At 40.7% G+C, this 26,760-nt stretch overlaps 1 protein-coding gene across 2 annotated transcripts; it reads left to right on the top strand.

The window, feature by feature from the left end:
- eme1 (essential meiotic structure-specific endonuclease 1) lies at window positions 1-25,249 on the top strand. Of its 2 annotated transcripts, none has more exons than XM_020529725.2 (9): window positions 1-283; window positions 2,426-3,364; window positions 5,552-5,691; window positions 11,534-11,623; window positions 13,072-13,193; window positions 14,078-14,207; window positions 15,682-15,797; window positions 16,833-17,022; window positions 24,173-25,249. In XM_020529725.2, exons 2-9 carry the CDS (start codon window positions 2,458-2,460, stop codon window positions 24,338-24,340), a joined length of 1,863 nt encoding a protein of 620 aa, XP_020385314.1. In that variant the 5' UTR covers window positions 1-283; window positions 2,426-2,457; the 3' UTR covers window positions 24,341-25,249. The 2 variants fall into 2 exon arrangements, with proteins under 2 accessions (XP_020385314.1, XP_020385313.1); XM_020529724.2 differs by lacking the exon at window positions 1-283 and adding an exon at window positions 497-677.
- The last annotated feature ends 1,511 nt before the right edge of the window (window positions 25,250-26,760 follow it).

Genomic DNA, 26,760 nt, shown 5'->3' with positions numbered 1-26,760 from the left:
AGACTGTATTGCGCTCGTGTCGTTTTGACAGTTGGTGGAAGTGAGGAGTAAGAGTCTGTGGGGCTCAATAAACAGTATTAGGATCGTCTTGTTCAAAATTCTCATCAATATTTTCAAAAGGCCTGAAAACACTCTATACGTGTGTTTCTGGACTGTCATTTTCATCTTGTGCGTTTTCCGGCCGTTCGGAGCCGAATAAATACGGTATTCCGATTGGCTCATCCGGCTGTCCATTAAGACATTGCTATTGTGGAGGTGCCGGTGTTGGACTGGGGAGGACAAGGTCAGAAATCACACGATACCAGGTTATAGTCCAACAGGTTTATTTGGAAACACAAGCTTTCGGAGCCTCAGTCCTCCTTCAGGTGTTAGTATTTACACCGAGCTGATTGGGTGAAAATCTGTTCCCCGAGCCAATGGGTGATCGGTGGGCGGGGTTTAGTGCGGCGGTGGCGGTAGATTGGAGGAGAGCGCGCTGCTGGATGACTCGGATGTTTCCTCTTTCCCCACCCCAGCTCTCCCACTGCCTCCTCCCCTTCCCCCAACCCCTGCCGTTCTCCCACTGGATCTCCCGCCTCTCCACTGTTCCCGCGCTTGAGCTTCCGCGACGCTTGTCCGTCTGCGCGTTTGCTGAATTTTAAACCGGGAGTTTGATGCTGTGGTTGCTGGTACGCGAGGTAGGATCAGTTTGTGGTTGATGTTCATCTGTCAGTTTTCCAATATCATCCGAGTGCACGGTCTTGTAATACCCCCACGATATGGAAATATAGCTTTTATTTTTATTTTTGGTGGGTTTTTTTATATCTGATATATATTCAAAGCTAAATGCAAACAAATATGTGCAGTGTTACCATATATGTGCACAATTTAATCACATTGATTCAACTTTTTTTAACATAGTGAAACTAATACATTCCTTCCTGTGATAACAAGGTGTACAGCTGGATGAACACAGCAGGCCAAGCAGCATCATAGGAGCAGGAAGGCTGACGTTTCGGGCCTAGACCCTTCTTCAGAAACATTCCTTCCTGTAATCTTTTTGCTTTGTGCAGGCACGATTCCAGCCACAGGAATTGAAGGCTAATTGTGTTTTAACTAATTCGTTTGAGTTTTTTTTTAGTGAGGTAATAGGTTACATGAAGGGAATGTGTTTGATATGGTTGCTGCACATTGACTTCCAAAAAGTGTATGATAAAGTAGCGCAAATAGTCTGAAAGACATTGATGCCTGTGGAACAAAACAATGGAAATAGATTGAATGACAGAGAATAGATTAGTATTGAATATAGTTTTTTTGGACTGAAGGTGTAAGGTTCTCCAAGCAACAGCACAAGAGTCACTTTTTCAAAGAGAACTGGGAAAGATTAATCTTGACGTAGCTGAGATTGGGAGAAGGAATGACTGAAGTAGGCTATACCACTGGTATTCAGTTGAGAACTTCTTTGACAACAAAGAAAATTTTTGAAACAAAAACAGAAATTGTTAGAAAAACTCAGCAGTTTTGGCAGCATCTGTGGAGAGAAGGCAGAGTTAACGTTTCAGGTCCAGTGACCATTCTTCAGAACTGGCCTTAGCTAGGAAAAAGTTGGTATATACGCTGAAGAGGGGAGAGGAGTAAATGATAGGTGGAGTTGGAGCCCAGTGAGAGAGAAAAACAGTCGGGCAGACAAAGGAATGGGTAAAGGTCAGCCTTCTAAACAGCATCAAGGCAGTAAATCTGAGGAGGAAGCAGAATTACTACCAGTTAATAAACTAAGAGATGAGCATCTTAATGGATCTTCCATAGATGGTGCCACTGGAAGTAAGTGTAGTGTCTGAAATGCTACTTTCTCTAAGATTGGCATAAGTCACGATGAACCATTTCATCATCATGATATTTCTTTATCCAAAGACTATTAGTAAAACCCAGAAATTTTTTTCTGGCTATATTTGTATTTTTTAAAATTCGTTATAAATAAAAAGCAAGATAAATTGGTCCTTGTACCCTTTTTATTATTTCTGGTGTAACATTATACCTTCCTTAATAAATATTCTTACAGCTTCCTTTCAACTTGCCATCAGTACTGTTTTTAGTTTTTAGAACAGGATCAACCCACTCCTTGGTTATTTGGATTGAGATTGAAATTCATTTGGAGGAATTAAGTGGCAGAAAGTCCATGGGATGGTTACAGAAAAAGGGAAAAGTTGCAGCCATTAGTTGTGTGGTGGCTGAGGCAAGTTGTTGGTTTAGAATAGAAAGTGCATTACTGTACGTCTAATCTGTGCTGGATGTTGCCAATACTGATGCCTGTATTCTATTATTACGGTTTTATGTAACATTCTGTTGCTCAGTACAATCATTTTTTCACCTTGAGCAGCACAAAACCCATCAGAAATTGTGTAAATTTCTTTATTTATGTTGCTGTTCCATATTTTTTCTATTTGAGGTATGACAACTTGGAGTTAATGCTATGGCGTGATGATGGAAGAAGAAACTAGTGACACCGATTTAAATAACGATTCACTTGAGCTGCCAGTTTTCAGCTTTACTGGCCTTCGAAGCCACACAGCCTGTGATGGTGCATTTGGTTTCAAGCACAGAACTCCAGAACATTCAAACTCGGTTGTTATAGAAGGTTCAGACTCTGAAAATTATGACCCTCCACTGGCCAAAACTAGTTGTTCTCAGACAAATCTCAGGCATTCTGTTAAACGCTTGCCTAATGAAGTAGTAACAATTGCAAGTAGTGAGAGTGATGGTGATGAGGATCTTGTTATCCCTCTAGCAGAGAGACTGAAAAGAAAGCTCACTAAAAACCAAAATGTGGAGAAGTTTGACTACTCAGTTTCTAAATCTAGTCAAGAAAATTCCAAACCTAACTCTTTACTCAAGGCATCAATTCCCAGTACCTGTCAAATTAACCGAGATGATTCTGAAATTAAGGAGACTGAAGTTGCTCGGCACAGTAAAGGCCAAGACGCAGAACCTGTGTTTGTTAGACGGAAAGCTTTTCATTCACACTCTACATGGGACATTTCAGACTCGGATGAGGGAGATGAAGCTTGTAAGTGGCAAACAACAACTTCACATATTCCAGATTTAAATTCAGCTCAACTGCATGGTAGGAATGCATGTTCCTCTACAAAAGCAGCATCAAATTCATTCCAACCACACACAAAACTAAAAAGGAATGTAGTAGAAATAGAAAATGCTCGATCAGAGGCACTAAGAAAGCAGCAAGAAAGAGAGCAACGGAAAGCAGAGAAAGAAAATATTCAGCGGCAAAAAGAAGAGGAAAGAGTGATGAGAAAGGAGTTAGCCAACATTGAGAAAATGTTCAGGCCAGGGGAATGTCTGAAACACATGCTAGTCTCCATTGATCCAGGTGAGTGCTTTAAAAACATTTGGAGGTTATGGGAAGGTAATTATTAAGCAGGACTTAACCTTTGCAACAATGGCCAGTTTATACTGTGTAATTATAGTGCAATTACATTTTTAAGTATTGATTGTAGGACAGTTACAGTACAGTACAGAAGATGGCCACTTGGCCCATTTTGTATGTACCATCTTTCCGGAAGAGCAAGTTGCTGCTCGGCAACTTTTTTTTTGTAGCCTGGCATTTTTTGAATGGGTGTAGCTGTATTTTTGCTGCCTCCAGTACACCTTTTCTGTAGCTCTTGGCTACTGTTGGGATCCTGTATGCTTCATGAAAACGTTAGAAACTTGTTCAACATGGAAACACAGTTCAGTCCAAATCGTCCATGCTGATCAGATATCCTGAATAAAACTTTAGCCCCATTTTTCAATACTTGGCCCATATCCCTTTAAAGCCTTCCTGTTCATACACCCATTCACATGCCTTTTAAATGTTGTAATTGTGCTAGCTTCCACCGCTTCCTCTGGGAGCTCATTCCATACACGCACTACCCTCTGTGTGGAAAAAGTTGTCCCTTAGGTCTCTTTTAAATCTTTCCATTCTCGCCTTAAACCTGTGCCCTCTAGTTTTGGACTCCCCCACTCCAGGGAAAAGACCTTGTCTATTCACGCTGTCCATGCCCCTCATGATGTTATAAATCCCTATAATTTGAATTCCATCCAATTCTCATATGGTTGTCCTGAGTAGGTTTTTCTCAACTGCCCACATTGTAAGCTCTAGTTTAGCATGCATGTTTTGGCCTGGATCTATGATGGTGATGATTGAGGCTCCAGTGTTTTTCCTTCATGTCGCTGACAACAAATCTCTCCTGCTGTTACTGCCTGCCATTGGTATGTGTTGGAAGGATTTGCAGGTTTATACTTAACCTGCTTTGCCTTGTCATGAACACACTTTCCTTGGCCATCAAGACTTGGGATGGGATTCAAAGCCAGAACTTCTGGTTCAGAGGCAGGGACACCTATTGCATCACAGGATCTCCTCCTGGCATTTTCTGTTTGCTTCACATAATTATCCAATAGCCTTGTGACAGTCACAGTTGATTTTGATTCCACCACATTCTTGGGCAGTGCATTCTGGAACCTAATCACTTGTTGAGTAAAGAAGTTTTTTCTCCAGTCATCATAGCTTTTGCCAGTCACCTTAAATTGGTGTCCTCTGTCTCTTGATCCTTCTGTCAAATGAGAACTTTTTCTCACTATCTACTTTGTCTGGATTCATGGTCAATTTAATCACCCAATATACATGTTTTCACCTCTGAGCGTGGCTTCTCCAATTATTAGCTGGTTGGTTTCTTGAACTTCTTGTACATCAGTTCCGATTAATTCAAACCTCAGTCACCTGTGTGATGTGAAATGTTCCTTGGCCTCCACTTGTTCCTCAATACAAGTCCTTCAGCCGTTGAATTATTTTCAAAACCTTTGTCCTCATTCATAAGTTCCTCTGTGGACTTGTTTTCCCATACCTTCTCCTCATTGGTTTGTACCCTTTGTCAGTGAACCATTGTGAGTTGAGTGCACCTCTAACCTTGCAACTCCAACTTAATGTTCGTTATTCTCCTTCCACCTCCACTCCCATTTCATCATTGGTGGTTGAGGCATGGTATCATAAAATCTTTGCATGGAATTATATTTCTAACCCACACAGCTTGTTATTGTTTCTCCTTGCATTCAAAAATCTCAATCTATCCATACGTATCTCTTCCCTCATTTTCCCTAAAATTAAAACTGTTGCGTGTCAGTTTTACCTTATCCTCAGTGATCTCTTTGGGACATTTTGCTATATTAGAAATACTGTTGAAATGCAACTACATTTAATGCTTTGAACATAGTTTTTTTATTCGCTGTGAACAGTGGGTTCAGTATGGACATGCCTGCATTCTTGAAGGCTGTCCCAAAATTGTGAGTTGGACATAGACACCTTTTTTGATTTTTGTCCCCATTTATTTTCTGATCTAATTGATACCACACCTACCTCTGGGTCAAAAGGTGAAATCCCTTCCTAGGACTTAAATGTGTAATGTTGGTTGACACATCAATGCTGCAACGACGCAGTACATATTTTTCCCAAAATCCTGAGGAAGCCTTACAGTTGCTGCTGCAAATGTGTGTGTCATGTATCGTCTGTTTTGTTACACAGGGCTGCTTCAGGTAGATGGTGGTGGACAACTGCTGAGCACTCTACAGACCATGGAGGTTAAGTGTGTGATAGAAAATCAGACTATTCCCCACAGTATGACCTGGAAGAGAAGACAGGCTTGTATTGCAGGGCAGCTGATGGTATGTGATATTCTTGTGTTCTTAAGAAAATTGGTTGGGGTTGGAAAAATTGAATTGTTGATACACCCTGCAAGACTGAGGGTTTTGATGGCACTTTCTGCCCCCTCAGGCCGTAAAAGATCGGATGTTACTGATGGAACGGAAAAGTTTTTGCTGTCTCTATGGCCAACATTTTTCCTTCAACCAACATTGTAATCTGAGATCTGAAACAAAAACTAAGATTGCTGGAGAAACTCAGCAAATCTGGCAGTGTCTGTGCTGAGAAAGGATAGTTCACATTTCAATTCCAATGACTGATAGTAGCTAAGAAAAGGTGGTATTTATACTGATGGTAGGGGTTGGGTTTGGTGTGCTGAGCCACCTTCGGTGGGGTGCCACCACTAGATGTGTGTTTCCCCTCTCTTGTCAGCATTTCGCAGGGACTGTTCCCTCTGGTACAGCCTGGTCCACTCCTTCTCCATAGCCCCACAGCACTTTCCCATGCGATTGTAACACTTGCCTGTATAACTCCTCCTTCCTCGCTATCCAAGGCTCCAGGCACACCTTCCAAGTGATGCAACAATTTACCTGCTCTTTATTCAATCTAGTCTACTGTATTCTCTGCTCTGTGTGATCTAATGTGTGCTGAAGGGATGAAATATAGAGTAGGTGACTGCTTTGCATACCAATACGTTTTGTCAATAAGAATTACCCCACACTTCTAGTTGCCCAACACTTCAAAACACCACTCTGCTGTATGGCCAACATTTCTATCTCAGGCCTGCTGCAGTGCTCTAGCGAGGCTATTGATCGCAAGCTGGAAAAACAGCATCTCAACTTCCACTTGGGGACCTTGCAGACTTCAGGACTTAATATCGAGCTCAATCTTAGAGCCTGAACAACATCTTCCATGACCTATACCCACCCTGACCCCTCAGGACCTGTCATGACATGGCTGCTTTCAGCTTGGCCAACCCATTTTCACCTGCACATTGTCTTCATCAGCTTTTCTCTTCTTGTTTACTATCAAGCGTCCTATTTGTCTGCCTAATTTTGTTTTGCTCTCTCTCTCTCTGGGCTCCATCAGCACTTATCTGTTCACTCATTCCTCCCATCTCCTCTTCGCCACCCCCAATCCCCCACCAGCATAAATTCCACCTTTTACTAACTACTGCCAGATCTGAAGAAAGGTCAGTGTACTTGAACGTGAACTGTGCTTTTTCACCACAAATGCTGCCAGACCTGCAGACTTTCCCCAGCAATTTCTGTTTTTGATTATAATATTATCAGATTGCTGTTTGTAGATTTTACTCTCCAACAGTGATTGTACTTCAGAATTACTTTACTGGATGTGTGAAATGCTACTATTTTAGTTTGGTCCTTCATTAATAATGATGTCATGACCTCCCCAATCCAAAAGATGGGGGTTCTTGATTGATGCTCCATTGCTCTTCTTGATTTGTGAAATTAAATTGAGATTCCTTTCCTTTGTATGTTGAAATCAAACAAAAACATGGAGTATCCCAGTCAATGTTCATCCCTCAACAGACATCAGACAAAATCATATTGTGAATCAACTCAAAGGGTATACTGCATTTGAGAGTTATTTATTGTATGTAATAGCCTTTTTGAAACATTAATTAGTCTAATAAGCATGGAATCAATGTGGAATGTGGGACTGGACCGGGGCCAGTCGAAGTAGGAACAGCAAGCTCCCCTTCCCCAAAGATTAATGAGCCAGTTAAGACTAAATGTTTTGCAAAGGAAATTTGAAGATGATGGAACAGTGCCTTATCCTCGTTCACTTTTATTCAAGCTTTCATTTCTATTAGAAATGTTAATAATTATAAGGCTATATATCAGCTGTGATTTGTGAGAAGCATGTTTTCAGATTTCAGATGTGGAATTTGTCCCATTAATATATGGTAGCAATGCTTAGTGTGATTTTGGAGGTATTGTGATCATTACCATATATTGTTTATTGCTTTTATGGGGACTTATGAATATCCCAATTAGAAAGATGAAGCACATGAAATCACATTTGTCTGGTCTTAAGTCTGCCTGCATTGATGTATGGTGGGGAAGAGTTGAGAGGCATGGGCAGCTCTTTCTTACATTACGCCCAACAACCTGAGGTTTCTATGACATGTCAATGTATTTGACAGGGAGGTTTATCTCTAGGTGGTGTTGTGTGGAGAATTGGATTAAGGTCAGGTTTTTCCTCCTTACTACCCACAGACCTATGGGTATCAAAACCAAATAAAATTGGACAGTCTAAGCTAGAAAATAAAAACCAACTCCATCTAGCCAGGGATCAAACATGGAATCTTTCTGGTCTGCAGAGTTGTAAGACCAGAGGTGCAGACAACTCTCAGTGGCTCAAGGACAGTTTCTGGTCTGTATGGCAATCTGAAGAGTAACATGCTGTGGATTGTGCTTGCTCAGTGAAGCAGTGTGCAAGGTATCTTCTCTGTGCCTAGGTTTGAGATGTATTACAAATTTTTGAGACTAGTTCAACTTTGGCTGTCCCCTTGCCAGTCTAGCCTCATAACATCTCTCTCCTTTCCTTCCATCTTGGGAAAGCAAAGCAAAAGAAAAAAATCCACTAAAGAACATTAGCCAAAATTAGGAAACCTCCATCAAGGATTTCTCTCCAGCACTGAAAGGTGATCTGACAAGCCTGAGAATACACTAGCCCATTTATCTGGCCTCTTCCTTCTCCTGTGATTTCATAGTTTCCCAAAAATGTGACTTGAAACCCTCTTGAAGATGTCGGAAGAGGTCAAGCCTCTACACCTAAGGAATGTTGTTTGCCAGGCTGATCACCCTTGGCTTTCTCAATTTGAATGAGTCTAATCCTAGCATCTAAAATCATCCCTTTTCCTGTATGTTGTTGAAGCCTGTCATGATCTTAAAGTAAAAGCTCAATCAGAATCCCTGTTGATCTATACATCACATGTGCTCCAAATCTTTTGTTTAAGCCACTTATTGTAGCCCAGTTGTGGCCAAACAAACAGACAGAGAGCTTGACCGTTTTAGGGAACAGTCAGGCCACATTCAATTGTTTGTCCTTTCTTTCCAGACCTGCTGATACTTTATCTAATTAATTTTCTAGGTAGAGATGATCTTGGTAGATTACTTCACATTTTAACTACTGTCAAGTGTATTTCCAGTCTTGAATCAATTTATCCTGTATCTCCAGGTGCTGTTTTAATCCTTTTTTTCCTTAAGATCCTGAGCAGCACAATATTGTCTAATCTAAAAATTGTATAACTGTTATCTCAAGCAGATATGAACACCAGGTCGAACCCAGTGCATATTCCTGTGGGGTCTCACTCAGTGTCAGGTCCTGTTGGGAGAAGTTCCAATTAAAGCATCCTTTGCATAAACTCCTTCATAATTTATGATCCATCTTTCAACTTCTGAACATGTATAAGGTACTAGTTAGACCTCAGATGGATGATCCGAAGAATGCAAATGTATTGGCAAGAATGCAGAAAAAGTTTACAAGAATAATTCCGGGGTGAGACTCCTCAGATATAAGGAAAGGTTGGAGAAATTGTGACTGCTTTCCTTGGAGACAAGTAGGCTAAGAGGAGATTAGAAAGAAGTATTCAAAATCACAGGTTGTCTGGATGGAATGAATAGGAAGAAGACATTCCCACTTATATACAGGTTTAAAACCAGGGGGCACAGTTTTATAGTATTTTACAAAAAAAACTAACTTCTTGCTGTACGTAATCAGCTACCTTGCCTGAAAGTGCAATGGAGGTGGGTTTTTAGGCATTCAAGAGGGCATTGGATGATTATTTGGAGAGAAATGGTTTTCGGAGACATGGGAAAAGGATATTAACAGTAGGTGAAAATGTTCGGAGAGCTATTGTAGATACAATAGATTGAATGATCTCTTTCTAAATTGCAGTAATTTTGTGATTCTGTGATTTACCTTCTGAGGGCGGCACGGTGGCTCAGTGGTTAGCACTGCTGCCTCACAGTGCTAGGAATTCAGGTTCAGTTCCACCCTTGGGTGACTATCTGTGTGGAGTTCACACATTTTCCCCGTGTCTGTGTGGGTTTCCTCCCACAGTCCAAAGATGTGCGGGCTAGGTGGATGGGCCATGCTAAATTGCCCATTGTGTTCAGGGATGTGTCGATTAGGTGGGTTATAGGGGGATGTGTCTGGGTGGGATGCTCTGAGGGTCGGTGTGAACCTGTTGGGCTGAAGGGCCTGTTTCCACACTGTAGGGATTCTATGATCTATGATCTACTCAATCATACGTTGTTTTGCAGAAATTTTGTCATCTAAAATAAAACAAGGATTCAATCTGCAGGCTTAGTGGCCACCACTACTAACTTAGATGCTATCAAGTTTCACATGGATGTTCAATGAGCTTGGATTCTTGCCTGTCTCTTTTTATTATTACTTTTGTTGTCAGTCTGAAATTTTCTTCTTCAGTCCTGCCGACACCTCTGTTTTGACTCCTCAGTTCTCCATTCCAACTTTTTCTTTTAACCTAACCCCATTTTTCCCGAAAGATGAGATCTAGTAGATTCTTTATTCCATGTCTTTACATTTACAATCTTCAAACTTTTAAACTTAGATTATTTTGTGCTTCTCTTCTATTCTTTTGAACTTAACCATTAGCTTGTCCTATGGCTTCAGCACTTTAGCTTGATTTTTTGATAGTGAAAAATTAAAACCTCATTTGAATGGTTGGAATGTATGTGTAAAGGCAAAATAAAGTGGATTCTGAAAGTCTGAACCAAACACAGAATGCTGGAAAAACTCAACAGGTTTGGCAGCATTAATGGAGAGAGGAAGCACAGTTGCATTTTGAATCTATAAGGTGTAGAGCCGGTTGAACACAGCAGGCCAGGCAGCATCAGAGGAGCAGGAAAGCTGACGTTTCGGGTCTGGACCCTTCTTCAGAAATGGTGGAGGGGAAGGCGACTCTGAAATAATGTGGTATATTGTATCCGCTGTTCCCGATGTGGCCTCCTCTACATTGGGGAAACCAAGCGGAGGCTTGGAGACCGCTTTGTGGAACACCTATGCTTGGTTTGTGACAAACGACTGCACCTCCCAGTCGCGAACCACTTCAACTCCCCCTCCCACTCCTTGGACGACATGTCCATCTTGGGCCTCCTCTAGTGCCACAATGATGCTACTTGAAGATTGCAGGAACAGCACCTCATATTTCGCTTGGGAACTCTGCAGTCCCATGGTCTCAATGTGGGCTTCACAACCTTCAAAATTTCCCAACCCCCGACCTCGTCACAAAACCAACCCAGCTTGTCCCTGCCTCCTTGACCTGTCCATCGTTTCTCCCATTTACCTGCTCCTCCCACCCCACTGACCATCCCCTACCCCCACCTCCTACCTACCACCTTCATCGCCGCCTCCTTGACCTGTCCGTCTTCCCTTGACTGACCAACCCCCATTCTAACTCCCCACCTGCTCACCTTTACTGGCTCCATCCCCGCCTCCTTGACCTGTCCGTCTCCTCTCCATCTCTCTGCTCCTTTATCCACCTTCCATCTGCCTCCCTGCCTCAACTATTTATTTCAGAGCCCCCTTCCCCTCCCCCATTTCTGAAGAAGGGTCCAGAACCGAAACATCAGCTTTCCTGCTCCTGTGATGCTGCCTGGCCTGCTGTGTTCATGCAGCTCTACACCATGTTCTCTCCGATTCTTCAGCATTGGCAGTTCCTACTATCTCTGCATTTTGAATCAAGTATGTCTCTTCAATAGCATGCGTATAGCCTCTGTTTTGCTACTGTATTGTTGTAGCCTGTTCAACAAGACTATTACATGTTGTAACTTTTATTCTTTGTGAGTAAAATGTCTTCTGGAAACTTAACAGAATGAAAAGACCGACTGGGTGGAGGAGCTTCACGTTTTGATCTATATTCCACTAGAGGAGTTCGTATCTATGGTTTACAACTCTAAACAGGTAACATTGCAAATTAAAAATGTACAAATTTTCTTCTTTGTGTTTCAGCCCTCTGACACCTGGTTTGACTAAACATGTCCCATAGTAAAATTGCTGGTGGTTTTCCAAAATTCATTATTTTAATAATTAAAATAAGTTTCCTAGTAACTTTTGCCTTAAACAGAAGTAGCCTCAAAATAAATTATTTATCTCACTTACTTAAAATTTAAAATCATGCCTAGTTATACCTGGTCTTTATTCACTAGTATCACCTGCAATTTCCTGCTAGAAGGACTAGTAGAAACTATCGAGACAGCTGATCTTTGATTAAATGTCAGGTGTCTCAAAGACCCAGAAGGAGAGGAAAAGAACACAATCTGCTTCTCTCACTCAGGTCATATCTTATAACTTCTGGTAAAGAATACATATGTGAGCACTGAATGAAGATTGGGTTAGGCTGTAATGCCCTGTTTGGATGTGTGGCCTGTTGACACTTTCTGGCTGGGATCACAGCTGAAGAAAGGCCATTTGGGTGGTATACGAGCAGTCCTGATGGAAGCATAATGTCACTTGAGTCAATGAGAAAAGAAGCCTTTCACAACAGTAGCAAGTTCAGATTTCAGTCCTTCGGAAGGAGAATTTCTAATTTATGTTCAGTCCTACTCTGATTGTAGCTTTAAAAAAATCAAAACGCACTTTGAAACAAAATGTGAAGAATTACTGAATCTATAGTCCAAAATACTAATCTAATCTCAGATTAAATAAAAGCAGAATTTGATTAGAAGAACAATAACCCATCATACACTATAGCCAGTGCGACAGTTTTTGCTTTCAGGTAGATAACATGCCATAAAAGACCATAAAATTACTGTAATAAAACGTGACTAGTGGCCCTTTATTGAAATTCTAGCCTGGTAATGAAGGAAAGAACACTGAAACCTTAACTTTGTACACTTTCAGATGCAATGTTAAACCAAGATCTCATCTATCCTCTGAGGTGGAAAGAAAATATCTCTGTGTGATTTGATGGAATAACAAGGAGGTTTTCCCCAGCTAATATTTATCCATCAATTTACATCATAAAAACAGATCATTTGTTCTTTATGACACTGTTGTTTGAGAGAGTGTGGCATGTGCAAATAGGCTGTAATATTACTGAAATCACAACAGTAACTCCCCAGAGTCACTTCACTTGCATTAGGAAGATCTATGGTTATGAAAGGCATGTCATCCTCAAACTTTTTATCTTTATTGATGCACTCTATATGTTGTTTATCTCCAATGTAAAAATGCATTATTTGCTTGTACTGTATTTCTGTGTAATATATAAATTATGCACAGATAAGTCTCCCAAGTGAATTCTACCACCTGAATACAATTAAGCTGTTAACTGATAAACAATTAACCGACCTGATAAATGTTCACCTAATCATTTTAACTTTCACACTTCCCTATAATTTCCAATCTAGGAGGTACAAGGTGCTTCTACTGAAGGCCATACAACATTACAGAGCTTTGCTCATGATATTCTTCAGAAAAGTGCAAGTAGGATTCCATGTTTTGTTGTTGTGGAGTTGGAAAGATATTTCAGGTGAGAACTGCACTGAATTTTATTCTGTTGTGCTATCTTGGGTACTGTTTATCTTACTAGCCTACAGTAGATGTTTGTGCTACAGCTCAGTGCCATCTGCTCGAATTGAAGACATTGACTGTATTTGTGAGGAATAGAACTATACAGTTAGTATGGCTAGTGGGGATTTAAAAATTATTTCAAGAGAATCAGAAGATATTCTGAGATCTGCTCCCTTCTACTAACCTATGAATGACTGACTTCAAAACCTGCAAGCTCATCTGCACTGGAGTACAGGAACTGTGGTAAAGCCAAAACCCATCGAATGCTGCCACGGCTCTGCACTTGTGCATTAACAGTAGCTGAGCCAGGACTTTACAATTCCAAATACGAACACATTATTTACCTTGTACATTAAGTATAAGTGTTGTAATCCAGTAATAATTGCTCTAGAAAAAGGAGGTAATATCTGATTCAAATACTTTTTTTAGAAGAGAATTCAATCATTATTGAAGAGAAATTTTGCAGGGTTTCAGGATAAAGGGGTGGTGAGTGACACTAGGTGGATTGCTTTTGCAGAGTCCGCATAATCACTGGACCAAATGTCCATCTCCTGTGCTGAAACTTATTCTGTTGTAACACTAGAAGATATCAGCAGGACAGTGACTAAAACCTGATCATTGGCCTCAGCAACTCTAGGCTAGGAAGAAGCAAAACTACTAATGATTATTCATTGATCTCTCGTGGGTTATGTATATGTCTGTAAACTTGTGAAGGTACTGTACTATTCTGACTATGTGATTGAATAGTGTGTTAATTCTCAGGCATACCTGTTAGGAGGCTGCTAGGTAGAACAATACAAACAGGAACTCAAAAATAAAGATATTTATCCTTGCTTTTTGCAGGCCACAGAAGAAGCAAAGGTCACAGAAGAAGCACCAGCATACAGTGCCAAATGAAGAACAAGACAAACAGAGAAAGGCAAAGGGCTGTGACCATCATCTGCCTTTAATATCACGAGCAGATGTAGAATTAGTGAGTCTTCATTGGCTTTAATGAGACAGTGCTCCTTTGTTTTTACAAAGTATCTATGTAGCAGCACAGCAAAGATTACATAACTATATCGTCAAGAAAAGGATTATGGCTGTTGATAAATAGGAAATTCAAGGAACAGTTGTAGATTGGGCACTATCAGTGGCAAGCACAGGAGATTTGGATATTCACTCTTCATCTTGAACTTTAACTTCTCCTATTACCTCCACAATGATGGTACCTGATTTACTCAGCGTTTCCAGTATCTTTGTTTTGCAGTGACCTTTTGGTTATGCAGAAAAATGCAAAAAAGGAACAGGAGTTGGTCGTTTGGCTCACTGAGCCCACACTACTATTTAGTATGATGGCTGATCCTTTATCTCAACACCATTCTCACTCTTTCCCCATACCCTTTGATACCTTTAGCGTCCAGTTATTTAGCTTTTTTTTTTCTTTATTATGCTCAGTGAGTTGACATCCAGAGCCACCACCTGTGGCAGAGAGAATTCCACAGGTTTACCACTGTCTTTCAGTGGAGAAATCTCTCCTGTCATATTGCCACCAAGTCCATCTACTTTAATTTTGCATGCTAACCTCTTATGTGGGACTTTACTGAAGATCCAAATACTTCACGTCCACTAGTTCTCTCATCTATTCTACTAGTTACATCATCCAAAACTCTACTGTGTTTTCAAATGTGATCCTTTCATAAATCAGTGTTGACTTTGTATAATCCTGTGAGAATGTTCAGTGTCCTGTTATTACATATTTTTAATTATATATTTATTTTTCTTCAGTACCTCACATGTTATGAGAACTATTGGTTGGCTGTTTTAACCATGGAATGCATCTTTGCTCAGCCTGGTTTTGTCCTTTTGGATGCTTTGCTATATTAAAACTTCTGTATAATCTAGGCTCCAATTTGATAACAGTTGTAGTGTCCATACTTGCTGAGATTAGCTACCTCACTAGAGACCAGTGAATGTCTGTTCCTTTTAAAACTAAACTCAAGCAGAGTCAAGTTAATTTTCAACTGGGTCAGGAGAAGATATGGTTTTTGGTTATTAGTTTTTTTTTCTGAAGTCACATAGCCTACTAATTATTGGTTAAGACAAGTTGTCCAAAAGATTTCAATGAAAGAATCAAGTGTAGTATTTCCAAGTTTGTTGACAACAGCAAATTAGATGGGATAGTGAGTGGTGAAGAGGATGAAGAGAAGCTTCAGGGCAATTCGAATAAGTTGGATGAGTGAGCAAATGTGTGGGAGCTGTCATGTAACATGGATAAGTGTGAAGTTGTCCACTTCAGTAGGAAGAACAGAATGGCAGAGTATAATTTAAATGGCGCTTTTCACCTGAAATAAAGAACTTCAGGAGAGTAGAAAAAATACGTTTGAAAGCATTTCACTTCTTTATCATTTTGCCTGATTTAAAATAATTTCTGTGCAGAGTCTTATTCATTTTCTTTCTTCTCTCAGGCCCTAGTGCACTTGCAGCTGTCTGTCGGCACTCAGTTCCAATTATTGGAGACTTGGAAGGAGTTTGCAGATTATATCAGCATGTTCACCAAAGCTGTAGCCGAGGCCCCTTTCAAGTAGGTTTGAGCTTAACCAGAACTTCAAACAGCAACAAAACTCATTTTTGTATTCCTTGAAATTAGCTGAGCAATGCCATTTCAATTCTTAGTGAGTACAAACAGGCAGCACATTAAACTTCCCTCCTTAGAGCCTTGGTTGACAATCCTCTCCAAGTAACTGAGTAGGTAGTGGCTTCCATCCTGAAGCACTATGAGGTTGTGGAGTGACGGACGTTGTCTTGATTGAGATGCTTATATCATAGTATAGTTTCCTAATGTTAATATAGAATGTGATAGTAAAGTGCTTCCTGCAGTCTTGGACAGTGCCATATAGTCATAGTTGTGAGGGCCAAAAGGAAAAAAGGTCCACAGCAGGACTCGTGATATTTGCTTTGTAGCATTGACTGTCTGAGTTTTTCTAGTTTGCCGAGTGCCACAAATAACTTATTGAAACTTTCTCGAAAAGCAAAAGCAGTGGCTATGATCAATTATCTAACTATGGGACACATTAGATGAATGTATTACTAGGGATATTGGCCAAAATCTTTCAGTTTCTCAATCATCAGAGATGGGATGCACTTTGGGAGATATACATCAGCAGTCTGAAATTCCCGTGATGCTAAGGATACATGGAAATTGCCCAGGGCGTTTAAACCTTCAATAAACTAATTTCTGCTCTGCCAGCGTCTTTGGACCTGAACTTTGAACTTCGTTCAGATTCACAGGACTTCCCAAAGTCCCCAACCTCACAACCCTGCACCCTGCAGCCCCTAAAGTGAATGTCCCTCTGATGTGAATGTAACTAACGATTGTTTAGATTTAGTTTCAGTGATTTTGTTTTTAATACACCACAGCTGAATCCCTCTACTTTATAAGGAATCATTGCCAATGAGATCATTGATCTCAATGGGTGATCCTAGTGGCTCTTGGTCAGAATTGCAAAGTGTGATTATTTTTATAAAGATTATATTGTTTGCTGTAATGTTGTTTGTGACAGCATTTGTATAGAATTTACTGAACAGACACTGATGAAATGTTTGCTGTTTCTGCCAGGAAAGCTCGGGAGAACAACGGATTATCTGTGTACTTGGCGAATGATGGTTCCAGAGGGGTAAAAGTGGATTGTTCAGTGAATGGTCTCCTGTGTGTTTGGAAGAAACAGATCCAGCAATTAAACAGAGTTAGCTCTGAGATGGCAAATGCTATTGTGTCAGTCTATCAGTCACCATGGTCACTTAAACAGGTACAAGTTGCCATGATTGTAATAACAGTAATGTAAGTAAAATTTTATGGCAAATGGTTGGGAGGTAGAAGATGAGATGTAAGGATAAGATGTGTGTATTGTGACAAGTGGAGTTTGCCCTTGATTTCTACTGAAGCCTCACTCAGCTTTTCACTGGAGCTGAGATCACTGCTGTACATTTGAAAAACTTGTGGTCACCCAACAACTTAAGGGTGGACAGACAGGGCGAATGAGTGATCACTAGACAGTCAAGCAATTGACAACAAGGATAAGAAATTTCACCTTATGGTGGATTTCTGAATTTGAGATAAAGGAATTTTGCTTTGTTTTTCTGGTCTCTTCCACACCATGATTACCATTGGCTTCAATGTGGCCAAACCCAGGAGAAAGTCTGTCTGGAAAATCTCCACCAATAATGAGGGCTGGAGCAGGTCTTGAGGGAGCTACCAGTCAGTCTCTCACCTAGCTCTTCCCACAATGTGGGGCCCATATTTTTCATTTATGTCTTTCAAATAGTTGTGAGGGAAAGTCTCGCATCTGGAGCATGAGACCTGCCAGTTTCTTTTGGAACTTTGTTGTGTAGATATTTTCTTATCAACCTGTTTAGAGATTACACACTTCAGGTGGGACCTTGAACTCAAGCCATCTTGGTCCAGAGGTAGGGAACTACCACTGCACCACAGCCTTGGTAGATTCTGTTTCTGAATGATTGTTCTGACTGTTAAGCTTGTTATAACAGCCAAACTCTCCTGCACATTGAATAAGTTGCTATTTACTATTCAGCATTTAACACTCCATATTAGTAGCAAGATTTTCAGAATGTGTGACATCGCTGTTCACCAGCTCCTACAATCAACTGTGAGATCTGCCAGTGCTAGTAGTTGATACTATATTATTTGATTTGTTTTCATATCTCTCTCTGTTTATCCTCGTTTTTTTGCTCTTCCAATTCGCTACATTAAATGCTATTTGGTAGCCTCGAATTATTCTAGCAAATGACGTAGCCTGAGCTGTATAACCATGCTTTATTGGCATTATCTTGATGCATATAGCTTGAGTACATTTTTGATGCATTCCATATTGGTTTGTCTTGCTTTACTACACAAATGTTAACAAGATTCACAAAGAGAGCATATTGTGGAATAGTACTGAAGAATTGTGCTCCAGAATTAGCAGCGCCTCTAACCAAACTTGCTCTAAAGCTATTACATTGGCATCTACTAAGCAATGTGAAAAATTGCCCTGCTTTGTCCTATTCAGACAAGTGCAACCTGGCCATTACCACACCATCAGTGTCCTCTCGTTCATCAGAGAGGTGTTGTCAGTTGTGCTATCAAGCAGCACTACCTGCTCAGAGTGTGACAACTCTTGACATCAAGGCAGCATTTGATCAAGTGTCGTGTTAAAGACTCGGAGCAAACTTGAATGAGTGAGAATCAGTGAGGGGAGTTTCCACTGGTTGGAGTCATATCAAGCACAAAGGAAGATTGTTGTCGTTATTGGAAACCAGTCATTCCAGTCCCTGGGACATTACTGCAGGAGTTACTCAGGATATTGCCTTAGCCTGATCAACTTTCAATTGCACCATCTCACCTCCATCATAAGATCCAAAGTGTGGATATTCACTATGCAAATGTTCAACATCATTTGCACTCTGCTAAATTTTGAAGCTGTCTGTATTCATATGCATCAAGACTTAGATAAGATTGGTTCACTCAGACAAATGCCGGGCAATGACCATCTGCAACAAGAGATAATCTGTTTCTCATTGACTTTCCACAGCATTACCATCGTTGACATACCCCACTATCAACGTTCTGGGGGTTAGCATTGACCAGAAACTAAACTGGACTAGCCATATAGATTCATTTGCTACAAGAGCAAGTGATATGTAGTATATATGTGATAACCTGTTTCTTTTGCCTGTCTTTGAGTAACTCCCCTCTTGACTTCTAAAACCTGTCCAAAACCCACAAGGCACAAGTGTGAAGGAATACTCTCCGCTTTGTAAGAGGCTTTTTTTTTTATTTGGAGCTATACACTAAAATGGAAATTGAACTGATATAGCTTAAAAATATACAGAAAAGTTTTGCAACTTGAAAATCAGATGATGCATATTATTCAGCTGTACATGTGCAATTTTGCTTTTTAGAAACAAATAGAGTAAGAATCTGAGACCAAATGGCATCAAGCATCTTTCTAGTTAAGGAAATTCTGCATGGCAACAGTCCTCTGGTTGAGCTACAGAGTATTAAGAAGCTATGACTGCTAAGAGTGAACAATATCCAGAGGCTGCAGGGAGAAAGCATATCCCTCCCTCTCGCTCGCTCGCTCTTGCTCTTTTCCCCTCTGGGAAGAAAACTTAGAAAAGCCAGGAAAGCTTAACACAAAGTATTCAAACAAGAAAAGACTTAGATTCACCTGAGCAACCATCGAATCAAAGGACGACCATCACCTTTCACATTGCAGCGTATCATCACTGCAAAAATCAAATGATTGAGAGAAAAAGATTTTCCACCTTGCCTAGACTAAATATCTTCTGAATTTTGTTTATCCTGTCTATATTATTTTTCCATTTATAGTATATATGTGATAACCTGTTTGTCTTTTGTCTGTCTTAATTGTGTGCATGCATTTGAGGTTTTTGAAGGGGTATAGTTTAAATAGCATGAAGTAAAAATTATTTCTTTTCCCTGTTGTTAAATTTAAGTATTTTACAATAGCTATTTTTGCTGTTGCTGAAGCAAGCTTGTGTGAATTGCTTTTATCCTGGGTAGCAGCCAATCAGGCAGGCAGATTTGAAAGTTTCATTGGGATTTTATACATTTGTGCATTTGGGGCAACTTGTGGAACATTAGGGCATGATTATCATGCATTTTTTCCAGGGAAGTTCTCATGACTTAACTGGATGAGTGAGGCTTAAAGAATACTGAAAACACAAAACTGTTCATAACAAAGCCAACTTGCAAAGTACCACATCCACCATCTTCAACTTTCACTCTTTCCACCACCAATGCACAATCTGCAAGTTGCACTTCCTTATTAGGACTCATTTGGCAGTAGCTTCCAAACTTGTACCAGAAGGGCAAACACAGCAGATGCATTGGAACACCAGCTGCAAGTTCCCCTTCAAGGCACACACCATCCTGAATTGGTATTAAATTGACATTCTTTCAGTTTTACTGAGACAAAATCCTGTATCTTCCTTTCTTAATGACAGCACTGTGAATGTACCTGCAAGACATGAACTGATGAGATGCAAGAATATGGCTCACTTTCACAAGGGCATTTAGGGATGGGCAATAAATGCTTAGTCAGTGACTGCCTTTTTTTTATTGAAAGGCAGCAATCCAGGCAACAGAGCAGTTGCTTTTGATTTTTCTAAAATTTCTTTCTAGCTTCCAGGTAATTAACATAAGAACTAGGAGCAGGAGTAGGCCGTCCGGCCCTTCGAGCCTGCTCCGCCATTCAGTAAGATCATGGCTGATCTTTTCGTGGACTCAGATCCACTTACCCGCGTTCTCACCGTATCCCTTAATTCCTTTATTGTTCAAAAAAAATCTGCCTTATCTTTAAAAACGTTTACTGAAGTAGCGTCAACTACTTCACTGGGCAAGGCATTCCATAGATTAACAACCCTCTGGGTGAAGAAGTTCCTTCTCAATTCAGTCCTAAATCTGCTCCCTCTAATCTTGAGGCCAAGCCCTCTTGTCCTAGCTTCACCTGCCAGTGGAAACATCCTCTCTACTTCTATCTCATCTATTCCCTTCATAATTTTATATGTTTCTATAAGATCCCCCCTCAATCTTCTGAATTCCAATGAATATGATCCCAATCTACTCCGTCTCTCCTCATAAGCCAACCCCCTCAAGTCCGGAATCAACCTAGTGAACCTCCTTTGCACCCCCTCCAGTGCCAGTACATCCTTTCTCAAGTAAGGAGACCAAAACTGCACACAGTACTCCAGGTGTGGCAAATTAAGTGTGAATCCAATATTTTTTAAAATCACCAATTATCTATGCATCCCACTGGCAACACTTCTATTCCCAGCAGCATGTTTCACATAGTATTTAATCATTTGTCTGATTGACCATTTCCACACTTTATCAAAAATGTTAATCGACAAAAGCTTTGTAAGAAAAGGCAGTTACTAATTTTGTTGTATATTCTGTGATTCCTGTTGTTGACACACTGATATTTATGTTGTTGATGTCTTGAGTTTTCAAAGATCTAAATTGTGCCATCTGCTTTTCTGCAGTGTTAAGGAAACTTCAGTTCTGGCATTTATATTAAAAGTGTGTTATTGGTTATTGTTGTTCAGAACTAATTCAAGATAAGAGGAAAACTGCATTTCAGTGTATGTTTTTCTGTATTGAGGGCATAGATGGAAATTTAACTTGAGTGATGTGACAGTTTTGGGTGATTTCCTTTATACTTAGAACCTGCTCAAAGACAACCAAGCCAGTTGGTTGTTTTATGAATAAGCTTTCATGGTCATGTTGTGTTGTTAGTATGGAACTTTTTTTTACATGCACTAACTGTATTAAATGCTGAAATGTCTTGGAACTGAGGTGATTTTAACATATACATTGGTCCACGGTTTTTATAAAAAGTTGAACAAGGGTAAAATCAATGTTTCTACCCATTTAAGGCATTATAATTCCACCTATTCCTTTCACAAAATATATTCAGACCTTAGACCATAAGAAACAGGAACGTGGGTAACCTGTCTAACTCCCTTGAGTCGGCTTTGCAATTCAGTAGGGTCATAACTGATCTGACATTCGTTACTTTCATTATGGACCATTTTGTCTTTGGCTGCTCTCATTCCTGAGGCTTGTAATGCAGGAGTTCCCTGAGTGCATCTCAGTCAGTTTGAAAAACACTGGGGTTTATATCTTTTGGGGGTTCACCAGTAAGTTGCTAAATGTTAGTGAAGGGAGGGAATTGGACGTGGGGCAAGAGAAGGATTCTGAAAGCAATAGTGAGAGGGATTCTGGAGTTGTCTAGTCAGGCAAGAGAGATTACATTCAGAGTGAGACACAGCCCGAGTGAGCATATAGTTTGAAGAATTTGGAGGCAACGTGTGAATTTGGTGCAGAGGGGAAGAGGTGTTTTTTACTTTTTTTGGCTCATAATTTGTAAGGTTTTTAACAGGATAGATTGAAGCACAGTGTCAGGAGCCCAGCAGAGAAGAGTGACATCACACATAAACCATAAGCTCATTAGTGATACCTACTAATTTGACTATCTATTATAGATTACTCTCAGCTTGCAGGTAAATAGGGGAAATATTTACAGGCCATGAGCTTAAAAAATGATTTTTTAAAATGAAATGAAAAACTAAGTAGTTAAAATTGTCTGCCCCAGCATCTCTCTGTTGTAACTGCATGATGTGGGAGTTGGTGTACACCATTGTGTTTCATAGTGACCATATCTGTAGCAAGTGTTGATTGCATGATGAACTTGGGCTCAGAGTTGATGAGTTAGAGTCTGAACTCCGAACACCGTGACAGATCTGGGAGGGGGAAAGTTGTCTTGTTGCTGTGTTTCAGGAGGCAGTCACACTACTTAGATTTAACCACTCAAATTCAGTCAGTGGTCAGGGACAGGAGGGTGTGACTACCAGTGAGACAGGTAGAGGGATCCAGAAGTAGTGCCAAAGAGCCTCAGCCCTTGAGCTTGTCCTACAGATTTGAGATTCTTTCTCCCTATGTGTATGAGAGTAGGGCTGTAGGGAGGATGAAAAAACTGGCAATAACACAAGGGAGCCATTCAAGTGTGGGGAGAAAAGAGGGACAGGATTTACATGTATTTGGAAAGGCTAGGACTGACTAGGGGTAGTCAACATGGCTTTGTGGTGGGAAATCATATCTCAATAACTTGATTGAGTTTTTTGAAGAAGTGATGAAGAGGATTGATGAGAGCAGAGCAGTGGACGTGATCTATATGGAATTCAGTAAGGCTTTTGACAAAATTCCTTGTGGTAGACTGGTTAGCAAGGTTAGATCACACTGAATAGGTGGATACAGAATCGGCTCGAAGATAAAAGATAAGAGGGTGGTGGTGAAGCGTTGCTTTTCAAACTGGAGGCCTGTGACCAGCAGTGTGCCACAAGGATCAGTGCTAGGTCCACTGCTTTTCATCATTTATATAAATGATTTGGATGTGAACATAAGAGGTATGCTTAGTAAGTGTGCAGACAACACCAAAGTTGGAAGTGTAGTGGACAGCTAAGAAGATCACCTCAGTACAGTGGGATCTTGGATCACATGGGTCAATGGCCAAGGAGTGGCAGATGGAGTTTAATTTGGATAAATGTGAGGTGTTGCATTTTGGAAAGGCAAATCAGGGCAGGACTTGTACATTTAATGGTAAGGTCCTGGGCAGTGTTGCTGAACAAAGAGACCTCGGAGTGCAGGTTCATTGTTCCTTGAAAGTGGAGTCATGGGTAGATAGGATAGTGAAGAAGACATTTGGTAGGCTCACTTTTATTGGTCAGTACATTGAGTATAGGAGTTGGCTGGTCCTGTTGTGGCTGTGCAGGACATTGGTGAGGCCAGTTTTGGAATTTTGGTCTCCCTGCTATAGGAAGGGTGTTGTGAAACTTGAAAGTGTTCAGAAAAGATTTACATGGATGTAGCCATAGTTGGAGCGTTTGAGCTAGAGGGAGAAGCTGAATATACTGGGGCTTATTTTCCCTGGCACGTCAGAGGCTGAGGAGTGACCAGCCTCATACTCTACTCGTAGCACTGTTATTCAGTGACAGAACTGTAAATCAACCCAAATACTGTACAACTTTAAATGTTAACTCCAGATGCAAACTGTTTAGAAGAATTCTAAATTTAATTAACTTGTTTTTAACTAAATTGCACTTCCACAAATTTCGCAGTTCAAGAGGCCACTGTGAGAATTCTATATCATTGTTCATTCGCTATGAAATGCTTTTAAGATATTTCTAGGAGTGACGATCAAAGATGCCATGGTATATTAGTTTCTTCTGTTATATGTTAATATTTGTATATTTTACCATGGAATGCAGTAGGGGAACCATATTTTTGTAGTTGATTCTTTTATGTGTTGTATATGGGTGAAATATTGATGCATTATACTTACTGGTTTAAAGATCAATTGTTTTCTCTCTGGTTAGGCATATCGAATGTGCAGTTCGGAGCGAGAGAAGGAGAATCTGCTTGCTAATATTCCCGTTCGACGTGGAGAAGGAACAACATCAACAACGCGAAGGATTGGGCCTGAGCTCTCAAAACGAATCTATTTGTTGATGACTTCAATGGAATCTGAAACTTTTCTTGAATAACAGTGACAAATCGCCAGCGCCTGTTGCAGAAGTGTCTGAAACCATTTAGCTTTTTGATTCCTTTCCATGGAATGTTGTCATCATCAAATGGCAGGCCAAAGGTCTTAAGAGATTTTTAGTTTCACACTAGGAGGGTTGTATAGAAATCAGTTACCACATTTTAAGTTATTACCATAGCTGTAGTAGTCTCAGTACACTAACGGCTGATGTACAATTCTTCATTGGTTTAGTTTTATTGGAGAATTGTAGTTCTCCTACACTATGTTTTGAGTTATGAAAACATTTACCTCCATCACTCTCAATCAGCACGTGGACTGGTTAATAAGACTTGCTTTTTTTTTGTTATTTTTGCTACTTGTTCCTTGATGAGAAGGCAGGTGAAGCATTTCCTTCTTGGGGTCCTCACCAAGGCTGCCACAAAACTAGGCAATGGGAGAGATAGAACAGTGCACTTCCTCACTTTTGGGGCCTCACATTAAATTCTGTGCTCACCTGAGCTGCTTGAACTCCTGAAAAATGGCTGGTTCTTCGACCTAGCTCATGGGTTAGTCCATGTCCATGTCCAGGGTATTCACTCACTGCCCTTGCATCTTATGAGTGCTATGTTCCCAGTGAAAGACACTGCAGGCATTTACCAGGGATATGAAACCACTTGTCATCTGCTTGATCTTATGCTGCTCAGATTCACCATCTACGTGAAGCTGAAAATTACTGGTACTCTCGTCAGTCCTTGAGAGGACGTGATGCTACCTGCCACTGCTTCTGCTGTCTCCTCTTGTTACGTATCTGTGAAATGCTGACCAGATTGTTGTACAAGTAGAATAGATGGCACAGAATGTATCAGTGTTAGCGGAGGAAGTGCAAGATGAATAAAATGCTGTAGTGGCTGCCTGATGGAGTTGCATCCGAGCTTTCACGTGTGCTTGGCTTCATGTTTGTGGATCTGACGGAGACAAGGTATTAAAATAAAACACTAAATCCTCCAACCAAGGTCTCTTGCTTCCACACCTTAGCAAGCAGCATTAAAGGCATACGATGGGTAAGGACTGTTAGGCACAACTAAATCTTTATTCCCTTTCCATACCCTCTGGAACGGTATTACCATCAGCAACAGGCTCTTCTCCCATTGGTGTCACAATGATAATAGTAACTCCAGCTCTGGGTCTATTCGGACTATCAGACCTATTGAGCACGTTTCTGCAAATATGAGTATAGTTAATGCGAGTACTGTCTCCTGATGTCTATGGCAAGTCACTCTATAAATTAGTAAACCTGCAGCACCATGTTGCTCTAATGGTATGATGAAGCAGCTATTCTGCCATCTTGGAGCATCAGCGCAGCACCTCCCTACCGAAAACTTGGCTTTCAGGTGCCTGATAACTGGATGCCTCATTGTTAACATCACCTGGTGCTGCCCCAAGCATGGATCTACCACCTAGCCTCATCGCTTAACACTGTGCTTTCAGTCGCCAATTATTGATGCTACACAATTTTCCAGACTCTGCAGGCCTTTACATTTCCCTGTACTGGATTCATGTTCTGGCTGCAGGCAGGGGAAGTTCTGCTGCTTGCCCAGGTTTGCTGATGACATGTTTCCATCTGGATTTCAGTCTTCCACAGTTCAGTTCTGACCTGTATTTAGGAGTGGGTAAGACTGTTTAGGAACAAAAACTTTGAACAAGTAGTATAGTCATTACATCTGGCAGCTTTTCACAAGGAAATATTTCTCAAAATTCACAAACTATAGATGAGGTGTGAAATCTAAACACAAAAATAGGTTTAATATGCCACATTGTTGGATTTGTTTATGGATTGGGTAATATAGTCAATATCCTTTGTTTTAATATTGGATTAGGACAGTATCTAAACTACCAAGATGGTTGAGGACATATGACGGAGAAGAGAGCTTGGGTTTACTGCTCCTTCGAACTCTGCCTTACAGGAACAGTGTAGATTGCATAACATCCCCCTCCCATCCCTAATTTCCTTCAGCAACCTCTTAGTTACTCCAGCTCCTTAGCCCTCCTTCTGCCTTGCATCTTCATTCTAACCCTCCTGTCAATATGTTTGATTCTCTCCTTTCCCCACCCTGTCATTATCCTTTCTGCTTCACTTATCATTTCTCACAAACCACCTTCCTCCACCCTAATTTCTGTCCTTATAGAATCCCCACAGTGTGAAACAGGCCATTCAACCCAACAAGTCCATACCAACCCACTGAAAAGCATCCTACCCAGACCCATCCCCTTCCCTATCTCGGTAACCCTGCATTTCCCACGGCTAACGCATCTAACCTACACATCCCTGAAACCTATGGATAATTTAGCCTAATCTGTACACATTTGGACTGTAGGAGGAAACCAGAGCACCTGGCGAAAACCCACACAGACTCTGGGAGAACTTGCAAACTGCACGCAGAC

This window comes from Rhincodon typus, chromosome 23 (genome assembly GCF_021869965.1).
Source record: "Rhincodon typus isolate 14 chromosome 23, sRhiTyp1.1, whole genome shotgun sequence".
NCBI lineage: Eukaryota > Metazoa > Chordata > Chondrichthyes > Orectolobiformes > Rhincodontidae > Rhincodon > Rhincodon typus.
This window is presented reverse-complemented; position numbering and strand designations above follow the sequence as displayed.

Excerpts from the sequence above, each read along its gene's own strand:
- eme1 (XM_020529725.2), top strand. The coding sequence starts at position 2,458 with ATGATGGAAGAAGAAACTAGTGACACCGATTTAAATAACGATTCACTT. Across the intron at positions 13,194-14,077 it reads GAGTTGGAAAGATATTTCAG|GCCACAGAAGAAGCAAAGGT; the intron begins GTGAGAACTGCA and ends TGCTTTTTGCAG. Across the intron at positions 14,208-15,681 it reads CACGAGCAGATGTAGAATTA|GCCCTAGTGCACTTGCAGCT; the intron begins GTGAGTCTTCAT and ends TTCTTCTCTCAG.